At 40.2% G+C, this 23,420-nt stretch overlaps 1 protein-coding gene across 1 annotated transcript in view; it reads right to left on the bottom strand.

Moving 5' to 3' along the window:
* The window catches only part of OSBPL10 (oxysterol binding protein like 10), a 111,795-nt gene that overhangs the window by 24,271 nt on the left and 64,104 nt on the right, over positions 1 to 23,420 (bottom strand). The window contains exon 7 of the mRNA XM_014937625.1: positions 12,712 to 12,866. Coding sequence (XP_014793111.1) covers positions 12,712 to 12,866 — 155 coding nt within the window. The remainder of the gene's footprint in view (positions 1 to 12,711; positions 12,867 to 23,420) is intronic.

Genomic DNA, 23,420 nt, shown 5'->3' with positions numbered 1-23,420 from the left:
TACAGGCTTCCATTCATTCAGAGGGAGCGTGGAAAAAGCCGTAGCAGAACTTACAGTAGATGCTTCCACAGGAGGTTTCCCTTTGATCCAGCTTGACCTCATTGAGAGCACTGAGCTACCGAATAAGCACTGCTGCTTCTGTCACTGCCATGAACTGAGCTCGCGGCAAACAAGCTCCAGCAGGAATTAATAGCTCTAGAAAAAAAAAAAAAAACAGCACGGGAACCTCCCCTCCTCACTCCCCCTGCCTTTTTCTATTTTTTTTTTTTTTGGGCTATCCGACGAGTTGGAGAGTGTGCTCCGGATGTCAATCTGCTCCTTGCCTTTCCAATCACATGGCACCGAGATCAGGGAGCTTAACTGCACACAGCTCCAACTGGGAAATGGTGCTGTTGCTGCTTCCCAAAGGATATCTCTGCCGGGCTGTCCTCCGGGCCGGGGGCAGGAGGGAGGGGGCACGAGCGTGCGTGAGCGTGCACAAGTGTGAGAGACAGAACGTGCTGGCAGGTACCATGCTTTCCAGTGAACACACAACAGCCGTGTAACCTTTAGTTGCCAACAGCATCAGAAAATAAACAAATCACACACCACCAAGTTTGCAGACTAAATCATATATTAAGAATTTTCTCTTTCTCCTGAAGACTGCACATTCAGCCAGGGGCAAAAATCCTTCTTTCTTTCCTGCTAAAATAGATCTTAGGTTTTCCATGCCTTTCAGAGTGTAAGTAACAAAACAGCAACTGCCCCTCACTGCTGCTCTACACAACGTTCCCAGTGAGGGCAGGCAACCCTATAAGCAGTTTAAGTGCCCGGGAAAGTAGTGTTTGCATTGTTTTAATTGAAGGACTTTTCGCTCATCAGGGAGGATAAGTACAATATAACATTAGGATCAAGCGTGTTTAATGACCATTCTGCAATAAGGACTATAATCTTAATTATCTTAACTATTGCCTGTTTTAAGACGACGTGCAAGGGCACCAAGCATCCAACAACTCGACTATTGGAGTTATCAACCTGCTACTGACCTTTAGTGCATGTAGAATGATATCAGCTGGCTGCATCTTTTCTCACTTTCCAAGAAAATAAGAACTTAAGCAGCAGTTTACAATTTATGTCACAGGAACTGAACAGCAGGCACCTTCAGTAAGCAATATCCTTTCCGTATTTCCTTCTTTTCCCATTAGCTGTTCTAGGTAATTAGTGAATTGCTTTTTAAAGAGCACAGGAAATAGACATTTGTTTTTTAACTAACACATATTTTCTTTTAAAAAAAAACAACCGTGTAAGCACAACACTGGGTGTGTGGATATACAGCCACAAAACACAAAGCTGCTCTATCTTTAAAGTGTCACAGAAGTCCGATCAGGTTTTTAATTCTTTTCTTTCCACAGGAATAGTACACAGTTTAGTAGCAGCCGACGTGTAAGCATTCAGTACGATGTCAGGTGATTATCCTTTAATGGCAGCTTTTCTGAATTATCAGACGCAGACATACGTTCCTTCCTCCCTCCCCCTCTAAAATATCATTGCAAAGCTGGAGCAGGAGAGCGGGGATTTGCTCCGTTCCTGTGTGGTCAGAGCACGCTGTAAAAGCCACTGAGCTGTGGGCAGCTCTGCCCGGGCACAAACAGCACGGGCAGGAGGGGGTGCCAACCCTGAGAATCAAACACTGAACCAGTTATAAACAAGCACCAAAAAGGGGCTTGTATTTAAAATCATTTTAACCAAAATGAGTTTCCAACACTGGGCCGAAGCACTAGGATTTTTCATAAAATCATTTCCAAAAATCCTGTGAAGGGATTAATTTCAAAGTCTAAAGGCTGAAGACATAAAAACACACGCTGGCAGAGATCTATTTTAAACAGGTCACTTCATTAGAACTGGGATTGATTTAGAGAGGTCATCTGCTGGGAAACAAAATGGATGTTCTACTCAGCGGTCTTCATCAGAAAACATGCCGATTCTTTCTGAACAGATGAAACCTAAAAGGGAAAGAAACTGTTTCTGAAGAAAACATTCCGCATTTTAAAAAAAAGTCTTCAGGAAAAAGACACTTTGACAAGTCTGCGACAGAATCACAAGAGTTAAAAGCTACCTTTCTGTCAAAGGGCAAAAACTGCCTCTGTTCTTCCAAAACATCTTCCACAAGTCAATTTTGCAAATTAACTGCTGTGCTAGAAATTAATTTTTAGATCATTAGTTCAGTTATAAGGCCCATAGCTTGATTTTCCAACATAGTTCACAACACATACCATGCAACAGTACTGTCAGGCATGACATCGGTCTCATCTTGTTTATTTGTTGCGGGGGAAAGAAAGGAATATACAGAATCCCAGTATCATTTCAGTTGGAATGGACCTCTTCCCCTGCGCTGTGCTCAGGCAGGGACACCTAGAAAGAGTTGTCAAGGACCACGTCCAGCTAAGCTTTTTAGTATCTCCAAGCATGGAGACTCCACAACCTCTTTGGACAACCTCTGCCACTGTTTGATCATCCTCACAGTGGAAAAGCATTTTCTGACATCCAGATTGACGGGTCCGCTGCCTCTTGTCCTGTCACTGGGCACTACTGAGAAGACTCCATCACCCTGTCTTTCACTGCCTCCCATCATTGATAATACCCCTCTGAGCCTTCTCTTCTCCAAGGATGAACAGTCCCAGCTCTCTCAGCCTCTCCTCATGTGAAGGATGCTCCAGAAATTTCATCATCTCTGTGGATCCTTGCTGGATCCACTCCAGTAAACCCATGTCTTTCTTGTACTGGGGAGCCCAGAACTGCATATAGCACAACCAATGTGTCCTCACCTCTGCCAAGGAGAGGAGAAAGATCTTGATCCACCAGCAACACTCTTCCTAAAGCAGCCCAGGATGCTGTTGGCACCTTTGCCACAAGTGCACATTGCTGGCTCATGGTCAGCTTGTTGTCCACCAAGACCCCAAGGTCTTCTCTGCAAAAGTTGCTTTCCAGCCAGCTGGTCTCCAGCCCGTACTGGTGCAGGGGTTTACCCTCAGATATCCCCAGATGCAGCAGAACTTTGCATTTCCCTGTGTTGAACTCGATGAGATTCCTCTCTCTCCAGCCTGTCAAGGTCCCTCTCAATGGCAGCACAATCCTTTTGACTCATCAGCCACTCCTCTCAGGTTTTTTTATCATCTACAAACTTGCTGAGGGTACACTCTGCCCCATCATCCAGGTCATTAATAAAGACGTTGAACAGTAGTGGCCCTAGTATTGACCCCTGGACTACACCACTAGTGTATGCGTCCAAGCGGACCTTGTACCACTGATCACAACCCTCCAGGCCTGGCCATTCAGACAGTTTTTAATCCACCTCACTGCTCACTTATTTAATCCATACTCTGTCAGTTTGTCTATGAGAATGTTACTGAAGATAGGGTCAAAAACCTTACCAAGGTCAAAGCAAACAACATCCACTGCTCTCTGCACATGCACCAAGCTAGTCACTTCATTGTAGAGGGCTATCATGCTGGTTAAGCACAATTTCCTCTTTGTAAATCCATGCTGATTACTCCTGATCACCTTTTTGTTCTTCATGTGTTTGTAGATGCTTTCCAGGGTTAGTTGCTCCACCACCTTCCCAGGAATTGAGGAGAAGCTGAACAAACTGCAGGTTCCCAGATGTTACCAGAGCATCCCCAAACGTTCCTTCTTGCCCTTCTTGAAGACAGGATTGAGATTCGCTTCCTTCCAGTCTTCATGAACTCTCCCAAACACCATGACCCTTTAAAGACAATAGATGGTGGCCTTGCAATGACATTGGCCAACTCCCTCCGTGGTCATAGATGCATCCCATGAGAAGTCTTCCTCTAGCCTTTCGCTCTGATGTCAGAGGCCTGGGATTCCTGAAGGATGATGTCACCAGCAAAGATTGAGGCAAAGAAGGCATTGCGTAACTCAACCTTTTCTCCATCATAGTAAGAAGCAGAGACCATGTGTGTCCCGACAGGGACACACTGAGGACTTCTATAGGACTCGTAAGGCAATTCTTTATATAATTACACCACAATATTCTAAGACTTTTCATTAAGGCATGAAAAAGTTTTTATGTAGTCAGGAGCAAGAGGATAAATATTAGGAACTTAAAACATCTGTATAAAAAGACATCATTTAATAATATTCCAAGGGAAGTAGTCCTTAAGTCTTTTTACATTCAAAAAGTTGCAAAAGATACTAAAAAAATAACACTGTATGAAACATTTCTGCATTGTGAGAAAGATGGAATAAATTACTTGCAGGGTTTGTTCAGAAGCAACATTAAGCAGAATGAGTATTTTCAGACTACGCAAGGATCGCCATATTTCTGTAGAGTTATCTAATTACAATTAGTTCCACTAGTGCACATAGAAGTCAAAGACCTCATTTTGATTTTCAGATTCCCTTCGTTAATGATACAGGTTTGCAAGCATCATTTACACTTTCACTTGTGTAACTTCAGAGCTTGCAAACAGATTTTCTGTAGGTGTAAGATTAAATATAACTCTCTGAGGTCAGAGAACTTTAGCACTTTTACACTAATGTGACAAATTGGCCTCGTAAGGTTTTCACTACTCTCAATACCAAAGTTAGAATTCTCTTTGTAAAGCAGATATAGTAAGAATACTCCAAAAGTAGTAATTTATAATTAGCAGTTAGCTTCTTGCAGGGCTTGTCACTGTCTCAGAATCGACAAATCTGCACTAACTTGCATACATCCATGAAAGTGATTACATTTAAGAATAAAAAAAACAAGCAGTGAACTAACATCCTTTTAAACAGAGATCCTCATTTGCATTACCTACAGCATTGTAACCGTTAGGTGCTAAATAACATTTGTTGGACAACTTTTTCACTACATGTTCATATCTTCTTCAAGATGTAAATTTCTATTTTCATAAATCTAAGGTAGTCAGTCCTAAAAACCAGCTGAAAAGCAGCTAATTCCCAAGCACAGACTCTACAGGAAAAGATTAAGTACCAGCACCAGTCCACACATCTTGTGAGCATCTTTCATGAAATGAAGGCTACTGAAGTACAGCATTGTTTAATCCGAATCCTAAAACACAAGAGGACTTTGCAGCATTGCATAAATTCAGTAAGAACTGGGAATAAATATTTTTCATCACTGGTATCATCAGAAACAAACAGCAACATGACACTACAAAAAAGAAATGCACAAAGAGAAAAGCCCCACGGACTTGTCCTAAATTGAAGTAAAAAACCTTGAAGGCTAGCATAAATCACAACAGTAAATTTTATGCTAACCTAAAACCACAAAAATACTGTATCACATCATAAACAATTTTAACAAATCCTATTTCTAATGCAATACAGATACTAGTGAAGAACAATTTTCCAAAACATAGTCAGTTTTGTTTTGAGAATCGAATTTTTTAGAAATAAGATGGCTATAAATACAGCATCTGATGCTATCTAAAATAAGCTACTCAGAATTCACAAGCTAAGAAACCACACAGTGTGGCAGGACAGATTCCCATCCCTGGCCAGGCAGGACTTCTGAGATTGTGAGGGGTCCAAAAGGCACATTTACAACTTTTGGGGAGCTAAAGACAAAAGACTTCACTGAGCTGCAGTTTGGTAAGGGAGACTAACATGGAGGAAAGCATGGCAGAAGGCCATACTCTGTGTCCACCCCCCTGTATTTAAAGGGATCCTCTCTAAAATGGGATTCTGAAAGATTAAAAAAACCAACAAACCAAACCAAACAAAAAACCAAAAATACCAAAATCTGAAGAACCAGGAGCAACTTGCCTCATACTCCTACTTAGAAGGGAAAGGCAAACACTTTTTGGTAAAGGACCCAGCAGGCTATTTTTGTCAACCACCACGTACATCATACGGATAAGGAAAGGCATCACACTCAAACAAACCTTTGCTCCTGTTAAAAAAAATCTCTAGAGAAACTGCAACAGCCTGTGCAGAGATGCTGGGGGACCTCCTCTCCAGGACTTGACTGGACATTGCCCTGAGCAGAGTGTTGTGTCACTGGACCTCTGAGGGTCCCTTCCAAACTGGAGTACCCTCTGATTCCATAATGATTCTGCTTGCAAAGCCCAGTAGCTGAAAAGTTAGGAAGTAACAGAATTAAAGTCACTCATTCAGATGTAATTCTCTTTTATGTGGCTTTGTATGCTAGCTATGCAAATTTATGCCAGAAAAATGCTACCATGTTAGTCAATAATATACCATTCGCATACACACAGGGCACAAAAAAAATGGACAACTGCAAATTTAACCTTTACGATCATCTGGTCTTGCAGTACTAATCTATATGTAAATCCAGTTCTCACAGTGCTATTTCTTGTATGCAATATCACACGCCAGCAGATTTATCAGAGGAAAGAAATCGTAAACACGTTAATACAAACAGTATTAACAATCTTTTCTCAAGGCAACGCACTTACTAAACCATCCTGACTCTTCCTGCAATTTCTTGTCCCATCCTCTATACACATTCTGATTGCTGCCACACACACTCTAAAAATAATAATGAAAAAAAAAGACAGGCTCAAGTCTTTCAAAAGAAAAATAAATCCTTACAGATCATACCAGGAGAACGTATACATGACACAAATTGAGCCTAGAAGATTGTCATCTTTTATACAGCTAACTTCTTGAGGCCAGGAGAACTCTCTACATGTAACGCCTGATGAATCACCTGGTCCATCTCGGACTGTGATGATGACTCTCTACAATTCTGCAATCTCTACATTATGATGTGGAAGAGTCCTACCTCCTTCATCTTCTCCTTTCAACTTCTCCTCTGAGACAAAGTTTTATAATTAAATACTTTCATCCCAGCTGTTTCCACATTCCCAGCTTTTCACATAAAGGATCACCAGAATTCATCACCACGAGCAGAATACCCTGTTTTCTCGTAGCAAGACCAGATGGAAGAGCTGAAGCCAGTTTGGATGATGCTTCACTACACAAGATAAAGCAATACCAACCCAAGGCAAATACTTGTAGAAGAGTTCAGCCCAACTCCTATAGTCCAGATAAATTATTGACAGTTTTAATGAGATGGGTAAGCTTACTAATGAGCAGTGTTGCCAAACCCACATATATAAACATACTAAGAAATAACACTGACAGCACAAAGCAAATCAATTGGCACACAACAAATCAATTAGCACACAATCCTGAAATAAAATTAACATTGGCTTCAGAGCTCACTTTGCAGAGGGCACAGGTTTTATAATAAGCAGAGTAAGCAACTGATCCATTTTAACTCAATTTTTAAGCTGTATTGCAAAGGAATCCAAGTTCTTTACATTCCAATGATTATTTTTCACTTAATTTCACTATTAATTATAGAATGCCACATGAATCAGAGCCTCATGTTTATTCAAATTAGATGTAAATTTTGTATTAAAGCTTCATATTTTTATTTTAACCAGACTATTACTCTCAAACATATGAGATTGATAACAGCTGGTATACATGCATTTTGGAGGTGGGAGTGACTCAACAAAATGCAATGGTTTTGGCTCGAGTTAAATTATTATTAATTATTTGCATAAACAGTTTTACTAGAGGTTCTTTGTTGACAGAGTAACTATTCCAGAAAGCTAGCAAAAAATAAAAGCAAAATTAGCTAGATGATCTTAGTCATTGTCCATCCTGCTGTAGCAGGCTTAGGGTCATTTAATTCTACTTTTAGTGTAATTGTACGTTTAATCTCTAAATATACCTTCCCTTGATTATCCTTAAATATACCTTCAATTGATTATCTCAGATTTCATTTTTCAGATGGTCTGCTAGTGAATGGATTAACTGGTACCATCTTTGCCTAGAGATTAATTTATCTATCCAAGTCATTACAGGCCATTTACTGTGCTCTCCAGCCTAAAAACTACTTAATCATGCAGAAGGCAAAAAGCAGAGCCCATTTAGAAATCCTGTAATGTCTGTACTGAACAGTGAAAAGGGACTCTCTGTAATACTGCAAATGTTACTTTCCCACCCTGATATGTTCTCTTTCCGTTACTGCCCTTGTGGCCAGCACTGTGTGTTCATGGCTAAGCTCATCTCCCAACATCAGTTACAGAGATACACGTCAAGTACAAAAAGGAACCTGGAAACAGTAGGCACAATTTGTGCTAGGAAACAATCCACAGTGCTAGGCAAGTCTGCTGAGACACAGATATATAAAGAAAAGGTAATACTGAATTAGAAATAAATTCTTGTACCTAGCTTCGTTTCTAAAACTGCAGGAGCACTTTTTAAATTATTTCTTAGAATCTCTAACATATTCTGTAATAGCTCCAAAGGCTATTGTATCATCTTTAAAGGATGAAGCATCATCGTATTAGGATGTATGCTAACCTACAGACAGAAAACAACTTCAGCTTGAAAGCGACTATCACTTGAAGAGATTGGACAAAAACACATGATCTTTTAAAATTAAGAACTAAACAATTCAGCACCTCCTGTAAATAGCACGGTTCCTTCTTACAGTTAAAAACATCAAGGTTAAGATCATCTAGGGGACCAAAATACCTTTAATAACCAGGACTTGACTGCCCTTGCAATCACTATCACAATTAAAACCTCGTTTAGCAGTTAGATAATCAGAGCTAAAGCCTCAATCCTACAGAGCTAAAACTTCAATCCTATTAAAAAGAGACACTTCAATACGGAGCATGTGTACAGTTTCTCATGCACACAAGCACAGGAAAGTTACAGACAGGAAAGCAGAGGGACTGCACAGATACCAAATCCACAGGATGGAAAGAATCAGCTGGCGTGGCATTTTAAGGCATAAAACTCACATGAAGAGAGCTAAATTGCAGGTGTAGATAGAGCATGACTTTCTAATAATTCTTAACTAAACTGTTATATCAATAGAAAATAATTCCACCTCTCTCAGGTCCTGCACGAGAGCAGCCTGCCTGATTCCCATCCACATTTAGCTGCCAGGGGAAGCCTTTGGCCCCTGGTTACATTTTGTCAGCTCAGAAGGGGAATTCTGACACCCAAAACAACAATTAGTTGAACTGGAACAGTAGCTGACACATGGAAGTGATTCACACCTTTATTGTACGTAGGCACCACATTTATTACAACTGAGTTTATTATGAGACTCATAAATGATTTTAAAACTAATCAATTTCAGCATTTCTTGAAAAGAATTTCAAAATTACAAACTCTTAAATGAAGAAAGCAGGGTCCTATTTACCACAGGCTGGACACAGACCAAGTTCACGCCACAGCTCTGAAGAGTGTACTCTGGCATATTCCATACCAGAGTTGTCCTGTTCAGCTTTAAGGCAAAAACCCTAAACGTCATCTTGAAACTACAATACAGATAATGCCAAAAAGTCCAAAGTGGTTCACCAAAGGACGCACAAAAGTATTTTACATCAACTCACATCAGATGGAGAATAGTTCTGTTCCGCTCAGCCCTTATCCCTGCTTCCACCTGATGTTTCAGGTGGACAGAAGAACAACAAAAAAAAAATCAAAAAGGAAACTTATAGCTCAAAAAAAGGAGGCTTACACCATAAAAAAAAAATATGAAAAATAAGAAAAAAAGGTGCTTGATCCCGCATTTCACTGTCAGGTGTTTCTTTCAGTGAAGATAACAGGCTTTAACTTCATGCCATCCTATATCACAACCCTAAGAGAAAGCTCATCTGGGAAGATGAAACGGCAACATCAGGAAAGGACATGATAAAATAGGCAAGGAATACACAAGCAAACAATCTCTGCCACAAAATCTTGTATTTTCTGAACTAGCTTAAGCAGTACCTAAAATTATATCCTTGCATTTGAAAGGAAGAAACACTCTAAATAGCAAGAGTCAGTAAACATCAACACATTCTCTAAAAAGAAGAATCTTTAGCTGCTACATTATTTCACCAGGGGAGAAACTCTGCATTCCTGAAACCCTGACAGTGCAGCAGACCAAAAAGAAAGGTTTTACATCAGTTATCTACGGCATCAAAACTCAACTCCAGAACTTACTATATCCCTCAAGAATGCTTAAGCATTCATAGAAAATTGCATCAGATGAGCCTTGTTATTCCAGAGGAGAATTATAAAGATCCATGCTTCTTCATAAACATATAAAAAACACGGCAGAGAACAAGTTATTGGTTTGTTAATGACGTTGCTTAATGCACTGCTGCGAAGTGTCTCCATGCTGTGCTGAGAATTAACACAGCTATCACTAAAGACACTCAGCCACTTGGTCATGTTGCCAGGAAACTGCTGCCACTGCCACCCTGCTACAGGGGAAAGATTCCGCAGCCATCGCAACCCCCCCCGGCCCAACATAGACATCTCTGTTTTCTTTTTAAAATCACTGCTGCTGCGCATACCTAAAATTATCTTTTCCTCATAAATATCATTCTGTAATATAAGCAGCTGAGTCGGTTGTTCCCTCAAGGGTAGTAATTTAATGGCTTTTTCTATTTCAGACCACAGGTCAATTCACAATTTGTTTGGTCGGTGCATCTACTATATTATGCTGAGTGATAGCAAAAAAGCTCGCTCCCATTCCTTTGGGGTATAACTTCTGACTAAGAGATAGAGGTTATGTCACAAAAAGTACAGATTTTCTAAAATAAAATTCTAGAATCCAGTCAAAGAAGAAATTGGAATTAATTTTGACAGCACTAATAGAGGAACCAGCACTCTCTTCTCATAACTTCTGTAAAAGCAAGGTTCACTTCTCTTGTCACGTATGTTCTGAAAGCTGAGCTCCGAGAATACGCTACCAAGTTCTTCAGAAATGAGGATCATCCAGTGCCCATCATAAAGAGAAATAAGCTTCACTTGAATGACACAGGGAAGACACAGGTTTGGAAACAGCTTCCAGGAATTAATCCTGATTCAGGCCACTTCCTCGGGGCAAAACCAAATTTCTGCTTAATAAACTGTATTACCATACAAAAATCACACACAAGAGTCTAAGCTGCTTCTCGTTGCTCCACCAATCCACAGAGTTCCACTTGCTGCTTCTGCCAAAAACACCATCTTCAGCTGAGCTTATCATAACTTAAAATTTTATTCTCTTCTTTTTTTGCCTCCTTTTTCCTCCTTTTTTAAGGGCTAGTGCCCCAGGGCCTCCAGATGCAGACTGCCAATTTCAGGAAGGTTGCCCACAGAGCACCGAGGGCTCTGTACTACAAACACTATGTATGCTCCCTTGGTTATATCCAGCTCTTCAAGGGTACTCCCTTCTCAATAAATCATGAGTTCCACAAAGCAGTACCTCAAGCCACACGCGCAACTCAGTATCTCTCAGCAGCAAATAAAGGGGAGGAGACTGGACTTTTTTTTAAAAGTCATTTAAAACAAGTCATAAGTGGCTCAACTCAACTGCAAAATGATACCCTGAGTTAAATCGGCTCCTGCTGTTTATGTTCTTGCTGCAAAGCCCATGTTTCCACATCCCATTTGGCTTTACCAGGCCAAAAAAACCTCTGATTAAACAAACTGAGTGTATCAGTGAGTAAAGCAGTAACTCCCAAAACAATATTCTTAAATAACCTCTTGTCTTAAAAACACACTATAAGAACTGCAGTTCACTTATCTGGAGAAGAAATTACACAACTTCCTAATAAAAAGCAATTACAGGTAATTTAAACATTGTGATTAATGGACACTAGGAGTAACAGAATTTAAAATTACTTTCTAAAGATAGATCTGGAAGAGGACCAAACTAACACGTAACATTAAAAAAAAATAATAATAATCTGGTTTATCCCTGGATTTCTTTTGAACTATATTCAATTCAAGATACTACAAAAGAACTGGAAAAACAAAGAGCTTTATTGATGTCCCCAGCCATTACACATTTTGTTAAAGGTGATATAATTTAATGTAAGCCATTCCAATTGCCAAAGAGCATTCACTAGTAGAAAAGGGTTTCTTCAGCTCTCTCAAAAACTTCTTCCCAGTTCTCCCGGTCTCTCACATGCTTCAGGTGCCCTACAATCTCTCAGAGTGAAGTGTTTTCCTGGTGGGCAGCACTGGTAACCGAAGCAGACAGCAGAAGGTGGAGAAGTTTGGCATGGTGAGATGTGAGATTTCAGTGCATGAGATGTCTGATACGCAGCTGTGAGCCTCCTCAAAGAGTCGATGCTTCAGAACTGCCCTTTACCAAGTAAATGCCACAAAAGCACAAATCAACAGGCTGGTGCAGGACAGTGTGGGCAAGTTCTGCCCATAACTACTTAATGGGAAAAGGGGTCAGAAAATAATATAGTTTTCGACTATATTATTTTTCAACTCAAAGAGACACCCAGAGAAAAGAGCAACATGGAGGAACAAGTAGCAAGCAATGGTATGGTCCTAGTGCCTGCTGTCTACCTCAAGCCAGCATAAAAAACAAAGAGCTTTCTTTTTCTGTCACCAGAAGATAGAAGTGTGTACTGACAGTCTGTTAATTGCTTTTACGACTAGAAAAGAGACTGTACACTCCCCACAGTCCACTCTCTGAAGTAGCTCAGAGAAGCAAAAGCACACACCAATATTGTCAACGTATTTTTCTACTTTTGAGTGCACTTTTGCATGAAACTCAGCATTTTTGCAACTAATTTCAAACAAAGCGGATACTATAAAAAAAAAAAAGAGTAAACCAAGTAATTAATAAAAGCATCTCCCATCGTACACGGTTTGCATCTAACCAGTGTCAAGTCTCAGATGTCACAGAAATGGCCTGTAGAGACCTAGCATGCTTACCTCCGTATTTGACTGTAGTGAGTGTCCATCCTGGGCTGCAGATGGTACTATTGCCCACGTGATGTTGGCACTAGCAGATGATAAAGAGCTGAGGGCACCATTTTTCAGTTGCTCTGTGGAGTGCGACTTGGGCCCAGGCCATCCCAGGATACCTTCTGAAGCAGAAAATGAGTGTCAATTTACAAGAGACAGATGACAGATTTCTTCCATTCATCGCACCATTCTACTAATATAAATGAATTGCTATCTCTTCTCCATGCAGTTTTACTTCAGTAACAAAAATATCCTAGCATCTTTTATTCCAATTTATCTGTGAGAAGTTTGAGGGTTTTTTTGAAGTCATCAATGAAGGAAGATTTTGAAATGTTACTCCTACCACCAGATGGAATTATGCATAAAGATTATACAATCTGGCACACCTTGGTAATTAAGTAAGTATTCTCTATCCACTGTTTTCATAGTTACGAAGTTATCCAAGTAAACACTCCATTTCTTCTGCCTGAAATCAAAGTTTAAGCTTAGCAGCTGTGTTTTATTTCTATCTATACCACTAAAAGCTCTTTCTAGACTAAGTGCTAAAATGCTTTACTGGTCCGATGACCACAGTTTAGAAGAGGTCTATTAGAAAGATACACATTAAATATCAATCAAACAGAACTAGACATCAGAAAACCCCTTATTTCTGGGGGCATCTGATTTCCAGGATGGGCCAGTATTTAAGGATGCAAATACAAAAAGAACAATAAGCTAAGGCAGCTGCAGAGTTGTTCCTGCTTTAATGCTCTAAAACATAGTATCAGCATCCAAATCAGTAGCCCTCAGCATAGGCCTTAAATTTTAGCTATTAATTACACACTGCTATAAAATGCAGAGATATGGATAAGAAAATCACAGCTCTTCAGTCATTACCATAATTTGTGTATGAAAACACAATTAGTGCCACAGGGAGGATCTCCTCATCACCGACAACTTTTTAAGATGACCCAAATCAACACAAAGTACGGTAAAGAACATGCAGTTTCTCCTCTCCATATCACAAGGGGTTACCAGAGGTTGCCTCCTAATTAAAGTGAATGGTTTGATCTGAGTAAATGGTTTGCTATTATAAATAGGCCACAAATTCTATAGCTAACCTCTTACCAAATTCTAAAGATAAAATAATTACAGAACATTCCTCCCATCTAAAATGGCACTAGGTTACGATGACATGACAAAACTTCAGGTCTCCTTGCTTAGCATGATTTTGTGGCACCATTTTTGCTGAAGAAAGCATAAGCAAACAGTTACGTATAAAATGATTTTCAAAGATCTGAGTAACAAACAGGGAAAAAAATCCAGGTTTTTTTTTTTTTTTTTAATATACATTTCACACAATGACTCAAATTTCCCATTGCTAAAGGAAGAGCACCTCTGTGGCTCTGCTGTCAGGCCACACACTGTGAAGTTTTTTGGGCTTCAATGACTTTGAGAGTGATGCCAGTAGATGTTCTAAGTCCCCGTCAAGTTATATGAACCATGTGAGAGAAAATGCAACTATCAAACAAAAAGTTGTTTTGTTGGATTGGCTGTACACCACGCATCAGGAAACCAGCATCTGCCCCCATTCCAAAGATGGAGTTAAATCAACACACACTGTTGGTATCTCCTTGTTTGTTCCTCAGGTCTTGAGCAATTTGCTGCCAGGAGCAAAGGGTAACCCCAGATCCCTCAAAACAAGCTCTGATTGAGAGGATAATCTGAAGATTGCTTTGGCAGATCCAAAATTGTCTCTCACTGCATGGGAGGAAGAAGCACGAACATTAAAACTAAACTGGAAAGTTTCAAATAAAAATTTTGGTTCCTTGGAGGAAATTCATATGTCTCTAAATAATTTTTTAAAATTTACTCTTTTTGATGTTAATTAGTACAGATTTCAGAAAGGGAAAAAAGGCAAAAAGTTAAAATAAACTTCATTTTTGAATAGCGACAAAGAGTTTTATGGAGCATGCCCATGCTTCTCACTTTTCATTACTTTGCAGTAATGAATCTCAATCTATTTTTCTGTTTCTCCCTGTCAAACAGCCGAATATTGGATTATTGATGCTATTTTCATAATAGAGACTAGAAAAAAATTAAATTGAACAGACTTCTCTTTATGCCAGTCTTTGAAAGTAAGTCATCTGATCACTTCCTTGGGCTATCCGTTTTCTCTCCGCACACACAATCCACTTGGCCTTCACTGTAAACAATTATTTTTTTAATTAACATTTTAAAAAAAATTTAATTTCTGTAAATAAGCACAAGAAAAAGCTCTGACTTGAATAAATACCTTGCTTCAGGGGAATTTTTTAAGTATGAATGTTTTCTTCACCACCACTTGCATATTTTAAAAAACACTATGCCAGTTTCCCTCTTCAGTAGAAAAACACCATAAAAAGACTATTTACTTTATCTTTCTCCACACATTTTAGAGACTCTCTTACAGAAATAGAAACTGTTAGAACTATGCAAGCATGTTTTTCCACCCGTCCCAAGGGCAATGCTACCTTCACGAAACAACAAATCTTGTCAGCTTAATCAATTTTTAAACAGATCTGAGCACATTATGACCTAGCCAACACCAACAGGATGCCAAGAGTTAAGGCCCAAAGGATAAAGCACATCTGTTTCCTCAACACCTCTGCATAGGAGAAAAATTGTTTTGTTAAATTCTGTCTGCCTGGAACTTGACTACTTTGCAGAAGAGACATGTGCAGTAAAAGATACTAGTCATATGCCACAGAAATCTAAATAAATAAAAAAGTCAGCTCTCTGAACGAGCTGAAAAAATTCCATGCCTAGTTTCAAAGTGCCATCAGGGCACCTTTGATGATCTTTAATCTACAAATCTTACTCTGAGAAGTCAGCATTCTCATATCATCCCAAGGGAGCTGCTATATACCTAATACAGCAGTCTATTTTTCAGGCAAAAGCAAAACACGAAGAGAGAACTTATCAGAAATAATCTTAAAATCAACTAAGCTCAGAATACTATATATATATATGTAGAAAGTGAAAGGATGCAACAACATGGCTCCTACTTCACTCACATTATCATCTGTACATCCAAAATGTTTGTCTGCACTAGTAGAAATTACAGAGTAATTAAGCTTTTAAGACATAAAAGCTAAATATGTTATGAGAAAAAGTTTACCTTCAGGGTTACAGAATGACAGAACTATAGGGGTTAGAAGAGACCTTCAGAGACCTTCTAGTCCAACCCCCCCCCCGCCAAAAGCAGAGTCATCTAGAGCAGGCTGGACAGGAACGCATCCAGGCAGGTTTTGAATCTCTCTAGAGAAGGAGACTCCACAACCTCTCTGGGCAGCCTGTTCCAGTGCTCTGTCACCCTCAAAGTAAAGTGGTTTTCCCTCATGTTGAGATGGAACTTCCTGTGTTCCAGTGTGTCTGTTGCCCCTTGTCCTGTCACCGGGCACCACTGAGAAGAGCCTGATCCCATCCTCTTGACACCCACCCTTTAGATATATATAAGCACTGATAAGATCCCCTCACAGTCTTCTCCAGGCTAAACAGACCCAGGTCTCTCAACCTTTCCTCATAAGAGAGGCGCTCCATTCCCTTGATCATCTTAGTAGCCCTCTGTTGGACTCCTTGAACTGGGGGGCCCAGAACTGGACACAGTACTCCAGATGGGGCCTCACCAGGGCAGAATAGAGGGGGAGGACAATCTCCCTCGACCTGCTGGCCATGCTCTTTTTAATGGACCCCAGACCATTGGCCTTCTTGGCCACAAGAGCACATTGCTGGCTCATGGTCAATTTGTTGTCCTAGTGGACTCCAAAGTCTCTCTCTACAGAACTGCTTTCCAGCAGGTCAACCCCTAACCTGTAATGGTGCATGGCGATATTCCTCCCTTGGTGCAGGACCCCACACTGGCACTAGGTGAATTTCATCAGGATCAGTTTGGATAGGAACCATCAGTTGGATAACAATAGGAAGAAACGTCTGTCAGTGTTCTGTTTTTAAGCCAGCTCCCCCCCCCCGCCAAAAGCAGAGTCATCTAGAGCAGGCTGGACAGGAACGCATCCAGGCAGGTTTTGAATCTCTCTAGAGAAGGAGACTCCACAACCTCTCTGGGCAGCCTGTTCCAGTGCTCTGTCACCCTCAAAGTAAAGTGGTTTTCCCTCATGTTGAGATGGAACTTCCTGTGTTCCAGTGTGTCTGTTGCCCCTTGTCCTGTCACCGGGCACCACTGAGAAGAGCCTGATCCCATCCTCTTGACACCCACCCTTTAGATATATATAAGCACTGATAAGATCCCCTCACAGTCTTCTCCAGGCTAAACAGACCCAGGTCTCTCAACCTTTCCTCATAAGAGAGGCGCTCCATTCCCTTGATCATCTTAGTAGCCCTCTGTTGGACTCCTTGAACTGGGGGGCCCAGAACTGGACACAGTACTCCAGATGGGGCCTCACCAGGGCAGAATAGAGGGGGAGGACAATCTCCCTCGACCTGCTGGCCATGCTCTTTTTAATGGACCCCAGACCATTGGCCTTCTTGGCCACAAGAGCACATTGCTGGCTCATGGTCAATTTGTTGTCCTAGTGGACTCCAAAGTCTCTCTCTACAGAACTGCTTTCCAGCAGGTCAACCCCTAACCTGTAATGGTGCATGGCGATATTCCTCCCTTGGTGCAGGACCCCACACTGGCACTAGGTGAATTTCATCAGGATCAGTTTGGATAGGAACCATCAGTTGGATAACAATAGGAAGAAACGTCTGTCAGTGTTCTGTTTTTAAGCCAGCTTTTTGCTCTGTTCTCAGTCACAGCCAAAGACAGCTGACAGAAAGGTAAATTAAATTCTTTCTTTGATGCGTTTCATAATTCTAAAGAAATTCTCCAGAAAGGCAGTCACAAATAAAATAAAAGCATTCACAGCTACACAGATACTTTACTATTTGCTGTAAGACTATGTATAAGCACTAGACTAATTAAAACTATTCATTTCTCCAGTAAACTATCCAAAAATTAGAAAGGCTGTACCAAATAAATAACTAGTAGAAACAGCCAGATCTCTTCTACCTGCACAGTGTTGGTTCTGTGGTTCTGGGATTGAAAACCCAAGCCTGATTCCTCTGGAAGTACACTGTACACGTACACACAAAATCAGAGTTCTTATAGAAAACACCCAAAGATGAGCTTCTTTCCCTCTTCTCCTCGTCACTGGTTGCTGCGTGTTAATCACCAGTTTCCACTGCGATGAACACGCAGCAGACAAATCCACCAAAGCTCAGGAGAACACTTCTACATAAGAAAAGTACAGCATCCAGAAATAACCTCCTCTCCGTTTCCTATAGCAATGCTGTAGTTCACAAAACCCACCTCTATTTCAGCTGGCACAATAGGCTGTATCCCACACAAACGCACTCAGGAGACACGTGTTTCCCTTGAACAGGTGCACACAGTAGGAGGGAGGGAAATTCTCCCCAACAAGAAGGTTTACAGGAGATTCTTCGGTTAAGCAACATTGATCATTTTGATGTTCTGATTTTCTAGGTACCTGATGTACCTTCAAACTACGTTTTGCATGATAATTGATGCATGAAATATGCTTAACGCCCACCTCAATTCTGTAACAAAAACTTTTCTATTTTTAAGCCCTCTGTTCTTAGTTTATAGACTTAAAAAAACCACATATGTTTTCTCCTGGCACAATTGTAAACCAGCACCTATTGATAGTACTCTTACAATACACTGCACCTACACCCTAACAAATACCCCCTTAACAACGCAACAGTTGGCCTCGGGCAGAGACCAAGATTAGATGTGGATTCCTTCCCCCGCCAGGGATGGATGTGACAGTTCTGTCCCCCTGCTGAATCCTACAGCAGGCTGAACCAGCAACAGCAAGTGGCAGCTGCACAGCTGCTTTTCAGATTAGAAAGACAACATTGTATTTGCTAATGCTCTGCAGGGACTAGAAAATAACGTTACCTTCCAAAGCAAGAAGAACATAATAATGTATTAGCATTCAGGTAGAACAGCAAATTGTTTTGATTATTCTCGACAGAATCAAGTATAGTGATGATGCATTCACGGGAGACCTGACTGATCATGTTAAATTTAGTAAATTATACCAGTAACGAAGAATATGGTCTCCCCTGTCTCCTTTTCTCACCCTTCCTTGCCCATAAGCATTTAGGGGGAGAGAAGAGGGAGATGAGGTATTAAGCAAGAAAGAAGAGTCCTCTGCTCAATTTTCTCTCCTCCTGCTATCTCAGCTGCAGGAGAATCCCTAGCTGTCATCTGTCAACAAACTGAAAGCATATAGATTTTGTCTTTCTTGGCGATTTCTTTTCTCCAAAAAGGAGGCAACAGAGAATCTTCTACAGCAAAGGTGAAGTACATCGCCCTCAACTCCAGAATCACCTTCAATCCTTTTGCTGCCGTGGGAGCCAAAATAAGCAGCATTTGCACATTCAAATGAACTTCAGAAAATTATGGTGAGGATGGGTTTGGGTTTTGTTCTCTAAAAAAACATTCCTCACGGAAAAAAGCAAAACATTCTATTTTACATTTTGGAAAAGCGGGCAAGTGAGAAAGAGGAAAATATAGGAGGGAATTCCTATCAGGGAGATGCTTTATTCAGTAAATGAATGGCTAATGTGAAATGCAGACCAAAAGAATGGATTTATCTGTGCAGCCTGCTACTACAAGACAGGATTCTGTCTGCCCAAACACTAAAATAAAAAAAAAACAACAGACTTAAAACGCAACATAACCTGGTGAAGCTACTTTAAAACAAACATTAACGTTTGCCCTCTTCACAGTTTGGGAGGGCAGGATGTAACCGTAACAGTCAATGTGCTCTAGAGACACTCTTGTGCCAAAGGCTACACAGGTGGAAGAGATACCAGAGTTTAAACTTTCAAGTTTCAAAGTTTGAAGTGAAGACAAAAGTTTCTTCTCCGCCTTTTTATTTTAAAAGGCACCTGTTTCCTACCTGCATGCTAAATGAACTCAAGCTTGTCACAAGGCACTTAATGCCCATTAGGAAATACTTTACGTGTACCCAAGTGGTGACATTCTTGGCCGATAAGAAAATCATAGTTTGGGTTGGAAAGGACCTTTAAAGGTCATCTAGTCCAACCCCCTGCAATGAGCTTCAACTAAATCAGGTTGCTCAGAGCCCCATTCAACCTGACCTTGAATGTTTCCAGGGATGGGGCAACTACTGCTTCTCTGGGCAACTGTTCCAGTGTTTTACCACCCTCGTAAAAAATTTCTTCCTTCTATGTAGTCTTAGTTTAAAGCCATCACCCCTTGTCCTACCACAACAGGCCCTGCTGAAAAGTCTGTCCCCATCTTTCTTACAAGCCCCCTTTAAGTACCGAAAAGCCGCAATAAGGTCTCCCTGCAGCCTTCTCTTCTCTAGGCTGAACAACCCCAACTCTCTCAGCCTGTCTTCATAGGAGAGGTCCTCTAGCCCTTTGATCATCTTCATGGCACTCCTCTGGACATGCTCCAGCAGGTCCATGTCTTTCCTGTGCTGAGGGCTCCAGAGCTGGACACAGTAATCCAGGTGAGGTCTCACAAGAGTGGAATAGTGTAAAAATCCATTTACTTTTGTTAGTAAAATCCTTGACATTTTTCTCCCTCCTACAAAAAGAGCAAATTCCCAAATCCAAAGAAGCTTGTCTAGATGCAATCCCTCATCCTCAACTCACACTACACGTAACCAACACTTTCAGCTAATATCCTTCTCCAGCATATTTTTCAATGAAGTAAAAAAAAAAGAAAAAAGAATTTAGCCAGTGATCAATGCACATACCTTAATAATGTCAGCTAGAAATTAATTTGACATTATTTGACATTATTTTGACTCAAGAGTAGAAACACAGGCAGGATTTTGCCTGTGATGTATTTCCAAAATCAAGCACTAACAAAAAAGACAACCACAAAACCCCTTCCTTGAATCTTTAGAGTGGAAATAAAACATGTGTTGACTACCCTTCAAGACAAGATTGAAGACTTCAGTATCATTTTCACGTCTGCTTGCATGCTTGAGGTCTAAGACTGACAACTTGTGAGAAACATGAAAATGAAGAGGAAAAATCATGTCATCCTTAAAATATTCCATGACAAAGGATGCCATAAAAATATTTAAAGTCAAGACCTACAGAATCCTAGATTCTGGATAAGATTCCACTAAACTGAATGCCAAGCTGCTTTCTTTCTACTAACATTACTGGAAAACAAAGCAATAAAAACATTTACACCAAAAGAAATGAGACTTTTTTCCTGTTTAAAAAAATAAAGGTCTGTAAATCTGTTTGAAATACCTTCTCTTTAATGATAATCTTCATGAGTGCATTCCGTAAGTCAGAAATTCTCAGCTACTTTAATTCCTTCTTCTAGAAGCAGTGAGACTGCAAGGCCTACGGTGCACAGAGAAGTCATTGGCAATCCTCATGTAATCAGCCATAAAGACTTCAAGGACACAAGCAACATAAAGGTACAGAGAAAGCAGAGAAAGTAGATCTATATCTACTTTTCAGGCAGTTCTCTCTCTTTATGGCATAATAGTGAGAGCTTTTAATGCTGAAGGGAAGTAAACTCAAGGGCAAGTTCAAACCACCAAAGCTAAGCCACTGATTATTTCTCACACTCCACTTGAGCAGGACTGTGCTGCTTTGCTGGACCAAACTGCTTTCATTAATTGTAGGCAAAAATATGTCTCTTGGTACAAAATTCTGCACATCCTGCCCCACAATGCCCACTAGCATCTTGGGACACTATGCAGCAGTTAATGAGACAGCACTGGGATGGAAACATTTGGCAGTAAATTGCACAAGGCCATCACATCTCATGGGGAAGACATTTGAGACTTCCTGCCAGAAGAACATATGGCTTTTTAACTTAGAAGAGTCATTTTCACCTGACAGTATTAACAGGTGACAGCAAAGGTCATATTTTGGTTGCACCTTCTGGGTAAGAAATTAAAAAATGCACCTGGAGGACACAGAATCAAAATAAAGTATATTATCTCTCAGAATTAGAGTTTGCTAGAGGATTACTTCAAGGCATTACTCTGATTAGGTATGAGTTTATGCAGCTTTGATGACTCTGAAACTCTACCCACTCAGCAGAAACGTTAAGTCTATCCAAGTACGCCTGGACAAGATTAAATGTGTAGGAAAATCAGTAATCAAGACTTGTAGGCCAGGTTCTTTCAGGCAACTGTGTTGCATAACGAGGCCCGGGGAAAAGAAAAGGAAAAAATAATAAGATGGTTTCACAGACTTCCAGTCAGGGAGAAGAGACTAAGTATTTCAGCAGCTTTTAGTTCCTTTCTTTTTTTTTTTTCTTTTTTTTTTTTTTTTTAAATTACATACCAAAGAATAAGCACATGGAGACACTGAAGAATTAACTGTTTGCATCCAGGTTCTCACTGTTACACCAAGGATGCTGGTGTCAACCAGTGCTGCAGAATTTTGATTCCTGAAAGGATTCTTAAACAAGTTCTAAGTCTTAAGAGGAACAAACAAAAACACATTTTATTAAGTACTTTCTAGGTGTGGCCTTCCAATTCTTTTTCCTCAAAAAATATGGGATTCCCTTAGAGCAATTATTAGTGTTATGCTTGCTTTTCTCTGTTCTTGTGCACAAATCTTCAAAAATCATTATCAAGTCAAAATACAGACACTGATTTTACAGAAGATTATTCAGACACAGACTCAAGGACATGTACAATTCATCCATCTCTGACAGTTCACTTAGATCACATGGACATGAAAAACAACCTTCAGGGACTTTGGAACTAGAAAGTGACTTTTCTTTGAAGGATGCTTTTCATCTTTGTTCCAAACTATTCTCTTTTGAAATTAAATTATATCAAAGAATTCAATTAAATGCACTTTATCATTACTATTTAAATATGTGCAAGTGGGTTTTTTCATTTTCTACAAGAAAACCAGAATACAGAAAATAAGGAAATTGATTGTTTATATTCATTCCCTTATGAAATATATCAGAATCTGGATGCCAGAAAGTCGTGATATACCATACTATAGGCATCAAAGTTTTTATACTGGTTTTTTCCAAGAACTCTTTTTACATTGTTTGCCTGCTTCTCAGGTGACCCTCTCACATTTTTATTCTCCCCACAATGGGAATTCTTCAGAGGGCTTCCTATCTGTCTCAGCAGCCCTCGGGATATATCCTGCCCTGTAGTAAACCTACTGTAATTAAGGACAGATTGGCGGGGATGTTGTTGAGGCACCTGAAGGAAACATAAAAAGCCACCCCGTATCCAGAGTTCTACTGCAGCTATTCCTATTATATCAAGTCCTGCTCCTGCTCTTTTACCAGGCAGTGCAGTCTGTGGATGGAAAAACACTGACCACCCTTTCAGAACGCCAAAGGTCCAACTCACAACATTATGGACAGAGATGTAGAACTGGGTGAAAAAAGTGAAAAAAAACTGAGCTACATGGGGACTGAGAGGTTCATGCCTGCAGAGCTCAACGCAGAATCACACTGTTCGATATTTTAGGCTCATAGAAATTTGCCACAGTTTTGGTGGTTTTGTTTCTTTTTTTTTTTTTTTTGAAATAGCAGCATGGGGAACTCTTTCTAGATCTAAAAGAAAGAAAAAAACCACTGGAATAAATCTGCCACAGCAGCATCCTTCCATGCAGAAAACTAGAAACATGATTTTTCATCGTAG

The sequence above is a fragment of the Calidris pugnax genome, unplaced genomic scaffold, assembly GCF_001431845.1.
Source record: "Calidris pugnax isolate Ruff unplaced genomic scaffold, ASM143184v1 scaffold11, whole genome shotgun sequence".
In the NCBI taxonomy this organism is placed as follows: domain Eukaryota; kingdom Metazoa; phylum Chordata; class Aves; order Charadriiformes; family Scolopacidae; genus Calidris; species Calidris pugnax.
Note: the sequence above shows the minus strand (reverse complement) of the source record. Positions and strands in the feature narration are given on the sequence as shown.